Here is a 4,540-nt window from a genome sequence, read left to right as displayed (position 1 = left end):
CCCAATTTGAAACTATACTACAAAGCCACTGTGATAAAATCAGCATGGTACTGGCAAAGAAATAGGCTTGAGGATCAATGGAACAGACTGGAAGACACAAAACCAACCGCCTGCGCCTGCCGCCTTTGCGGGCACCAGGAGCGAGGGGCACAGGAGAGTGCTCCCCGGGCGGCCGCCGGTCAGCGGAGCTACTGCACCTGCGCGGTGAGCGCACGGGACCGGGCGAAGGGAGGACTTGGGGCACCCAGGGCAGCAGAAACAAGAAGCGAGGGGCAGAGGGGCTGGGTGGAGGGTGCGGCTGTGCCTCCTGGGTGCGTGTCGGGGCCATCGGTCTTCCTGGCCCCTGCCCTGTCAGGCAGCGGTGGCTTCCACTGCCGCCCCTACTCCTCCTGCTACCGCCGCCACCGCCACCATGCGCTCCGGACAGCTGTCCCCCCAACCCTGCCCGTCCTTCGGGAGACGCAGCCAGGTGCCAGGATTTCGAGTTGGTTGTTTCTTCATCCCCCACCTGCTTTCCCTTTGATCAGGGAGATTGAACTCAATCCCAGGGCCATACCTCTTTTCTTTCCAGTCACAGAAAGCAGCTTCTCGTGGTGACAAGGAATCATCTCCCTGCAAACACCCCACACTCTGGACTCATTTCCTGGCTTCCTCTATGGCCTGTCATCTGACTTCAGCCTGGGCAACTCAGCTTTATGGGCGAGATGGGTACCTCTCTTGACACCTCTCCACGCTTCACCGTTTTCCAGCTTTGCAGATTAGGCTCCCCCTATTTTTGTATTTATTCTCTAATTTAGAGGGTCAGAAAAATAATTTTGCACTCCATGAACAGCCTTATTTCCTCCACCCAGCTCTCAAGGCTGAGTCTATGTGATTTCTAGGCCTCCCTCCCGGATCTTTTTCTTGTACACCCTTGATAAATACACACAGAACTGCAGTGTTCAAAGAGGGAAAAAAGCGAGTTTGTTGCTGTGGGGAAGGCCTGAGGAGAGGGTTCTTCCCCCTCCTCCTCACCTCGGCTAAGTGGGGCTGGGAGGCATAGAAAAGGCGGTCGGTGGGGCGCGGCCCCGCTCTGTACAATATAGAAGAATCTGATATAGATACTTTGTATAAAAGCCACTCGTCCTCGACTGTGTCCTCTTGCTGGCTGGCTGGGCTGGGGGCACCGGGAAATGGAGCTGGGGTGGTGGGCCGGCACACAGGGACACCCCACTGTCCCCATCATCTGGCTGTCCCCTGTGGGGTTACTTTGGATCCTTGGTGGGGGCATAGCAGAGCTCGAGAGGCCGGGACACCTTCCAGAACTTCTCATTCACCAGCTCCAGGGTCAGCGAGCCATTCAGTGTCTAGGAGGGACGAGAGGCAGGGACAGAGTTGGAGAAGGTGGAAAAGGGAGTGGATGACCAGGAAAAGGTGACCGAGGGAGGAGGAAAGCAAGAGTAGAAGGGATGAGCGGAGCAGGAACGCACGCAGCGGGGAGACAGGACGGAGGGGCGGGTGAGGGAGGCCCCTGGCGGCAGGGTGCGGCGCTGAGGCGCTCAGCGCTCACCGTGAACGCTCCGCCTCCGGGAGCGATGTAGATGGTGTACTGCTTCTCACTGACGCCCTCCAGGCTGGGCAGGGCGGGCTCCTCCGGGCCGTCACCTCCTCCGGCACCCTCCCCACCGCCCCCCTCAGGTCCCCCAGCGTCAGAGGCACCCCCGCCAGGCCCTCCTGGCTCGCCAGCCTCTTGCTGTTGCCTCCGCTCCAGGGCGATGCGCAGGGCCAAGTACTTGGAGAGGTGGTCCACGGTGGCGTTTCCAGTGGTCTTCACATACCTGGGGGTGAGGAGACAGTAGCGCCACATGGGAAGGGGCGGGGAGACTTTCCAGGGGGCTTCTGCAGCCCACATCTTTGGACGTCTGTGTGCTTTGCTTTCTCAGCGGTCTGGGGAAAGCGCGGCTCTCACCTAGTCTGGCAGTATTCTCCCTTCTCCACGAGCAGTGGGTGGGGCCGGAACACCAGCTCAATTTCTCCACCTGGTTCCGGAGGGCTGGGGGCCCCAGGAGGGCTCGGGGGGCCCAGGGTTCCTCCTCCCACAGTGCCTCCCCGGTCACCAGAGTCTTCGGAACCAGCGCCCCCACCCACTCCACCAGTACCTCCTCCCCCAGTCCCTATGCTGCTGCCCCCTGCACCCCCCCCACGGGGCCTTAGGAGCCTATGCTGCTGCCCCCTGCACCCCCCCCACGGGGCCGCTTAGGAGCCGGGCCAGGGGCCGAGTCAGGAGCGGAGTCCGAGCTGACGTCCTCTCCGTCCCCCTCCCCCTCCCCAGCCTCTCCTTCGCCCCCACTCATCGTAGTGGTCTGATCTGATCCGGGCATCGGCCGCCTCACACGCTGGGCCCTGTAGAAGCAAGGGGCTTGGGTTAGAATGCACGGGGGACCAGCCTGAGGCTTGGAACTTCAGAGAATAAGAAACTGGGAAAGCCTGAATAACACCTAACGATGTACCCTACATGTTTATCTCTTATGTACGGCTGAGGAAACAGGCTTAGAGAAGCTGAGAAACTTGCTTGAGATCACGGGTTCTCCCCTTCAAAGTGTGGTCCAAGAGCCAGCACCTGAAGCTTGCAGGATGCATATTCCCAGGCCCGACTCTAGACCTCCCAGACCAGGGTCTGCACTTTTATTTTTGGTACTAGGGATCGAACCTTAGGTCCTCGCACTTGAGGCAGGTGGCAGAAGCACTGAGCTAAATCCCCCGCCCCAGAGCCTGCATTTTTAACAAAAACCACAGGAAGCTGGCTTAGATGGTGATTCTACTGTTCTAGCATCTACGGAGCTAGAGGGTGAGCCAGTTTCTCTTAAGAGTCACAGTGCCGCTTGTTCACCTAAGCTGCAATTACCGCCATGATCTCCAGGCCTAACCACCAGGCTGTGGTCAGCTTGTGGGATGCTGAGGCTCACAAGTGGCAGGCAGCAGAGGCAGTTCCAGGAGTCCGACCCAGGGGCCCGCCCCGCCAGCCGGTTCCGGCTCTGCTGGCCCCCACACCTGTGCATGGCCTGCATCCGCAACCCCTCCTCGATGCTGGAGCTCAGCGCCTGCTGGTTGTGCAGGCGGCTGAGGCGGATGAGCACTCGGTCTTGGTGGGCCTCGTACTCCTCCCGGCTGGGATAGATCTTGGAGATCAGGGCATCGAAGTTGGGGTCTGGCCGGAGGGACCGCTTAGAAACCAGTTTTTTGCGGCAGGTAGGACACTCCTTGTTCCTAGGATAGCCCAGACAGTCTGGAGTGGTCAGGGAGGACCAGCGAGAGGGTCCCCCCTCTCCCCACCTTAGACGTGTCCCTCCGGGTACCCGCTGCGCAGCGCTGTGACAATGCAGTCAGAGCAGAAGCGGTGGAGGCACTCCTTGGTGGTCATTGTGTTCTTCAGCATGTCCAGGCAGATGGGGCACATGAGTTCTGAATGCAGCGATCGAGGGGAAACTGCAATCTCTGTACCATCCATGATGGCTTCCTGAAAGGTGGTGGTGAGTCAGGGGAAAGGGATTTAGAAACAGGTGGTTCCCTGGAGAGGAGTTTTGAGAACTACAGGGAGACAGAGGAATGTGGATACCATCGCTGGCCTCATGAGGAAAAGGGGACTTCTGAGAGGGGCTACTGGCTCACAGAGTGAGGAACAGAAAGATTAGGGACCATTAACCAAGAGAAGGAGTTCTGTAAAAAAGAAAAGGAGAGAGAGAGGGAGAGAGAGAGCCAGGTGTGGTGCACGCCTGTAATCCCAACACTCCGGTTGAGGCAGGAGGATTGATGTGAGTTCGAGGCCAGCCTGGGCTACATATGCAATTCAGGGCCAGCCTGAACTACCAAGGGAGACACTGCCTCAAAAAACAAACAAACAAAAACAGAGAGAGAGAAGGAGCTTTGAGACAGGGGGACCCGAGGCTTGGTGAGAGGCCTAGGGTGGGGATGTGGGGGCACAGATGTGTGGTCTGGAGAAGATGGAATTTCTTCAAAGTGTGGTCTTGGTAATAAGGAAATCAGAGTCCGCTACAGTGTGTTAGAAATGCAGGTTCTGAGGCTCCATTGCACTACTGACTCCACGGTAGTGCCTGTGTATGTGCCTGTGCCCATATGGGATGGGGATGTCACGAAGTCCCAAGCCGTGTGCACTGACCTATGACACTGAACTGAGGCGCAGGGACGCGATTTGGGCAACTGTTTGCTATCTTTCAAATGAAGATAGCAATATTTGGTCCATCTCTGTGGCAGGGCTGCTTTGAGGATTAGGTGAGATAAGTGTAAAAGTACTTCAGAAAGATTAAGGTGATTCCAAGGTAGGGCCAGGGAATCTGTGGACCTGGACAGGGTGGACAGAATCGGGCAGAGAATGGACAAGAAGCCCTCCGATGAGGTCCGGGAGGACCCTCGTCACCTGCGGGGTCCGATGCAGCTCGTACAGACTGAGTTCCCACGTTTTGCTGGCATTCTGGGCATTCGCCGGCGTCGTCATGGTGACCGGGCACAGACCCCCCACCGGGGCTCCGCCGCCGAGTCGCAG

The 4,540-nt window shown here is 58.2% G+C and overlaps 1 protein-coding gene across 2 annotated transcripts; it reads right to left on the bottom strand.

Annotated features, from left to right (window-relative positions):
- Positions 1–950: 950 nt before the first annotated feature.
- Ring1 (ring finger protein 1) lies at positions 951–4,534 on the bottom strand. Of its 2 annotated transcripts, none has more exons than XM_010605267.2 (7): positions 4,415–4,534; positions 3,336–3,496; positions 3,031–3,246; positions 2,198–2,382; positions 1,949–2,153; positions 1,550–1,817; positions 951–1,346 (listed from the first exon to the last, which is right to left on the bottom strand). In XM_010605267.2, exons 1-7 carry the CDS (start codon positions 4,490–4,492, stop codon positions 1,245–1,247), a joined length of 1,215 nt encoding a protein of 404 aa, XP_010603569.1. In that variant the 5' UTR covers positions 4,493–4,534; the 3' UTR covers positions 951–1,244. The 2 variants fall into 2 exon arrangements, with proteins under 2 accessions (XP_010603569.1, XP_010603570.1); XM_010605268.2 differs by having other exon boundaries at positions 1,949–2,188; positions 2,233–2,382.
- Between the last annotated feature and the right edge of the window lie 6 nt (positions 4,535–4,540).

Source organism: Fukomys damarensis, unplaced genomic scaffold, assembly GCF_012274545.1.
Source record: "Fukomys damarensis isolate Sample0158 unplaced genomic scaffold, DMR_v1.0_HiC HiC_scaffold_20, whole genome shotgun sequence".
In the NCBI taxonomy this organism is placed as follows: Eukaryota; Metazoa; Chordata; class Mammalia; order Rodentia; family Bathyergidae; genus Fukomys; species Fukomys damarensis.
This window is presented reverse-complemented; position numbering and strand designations above follow the sequence as displayed.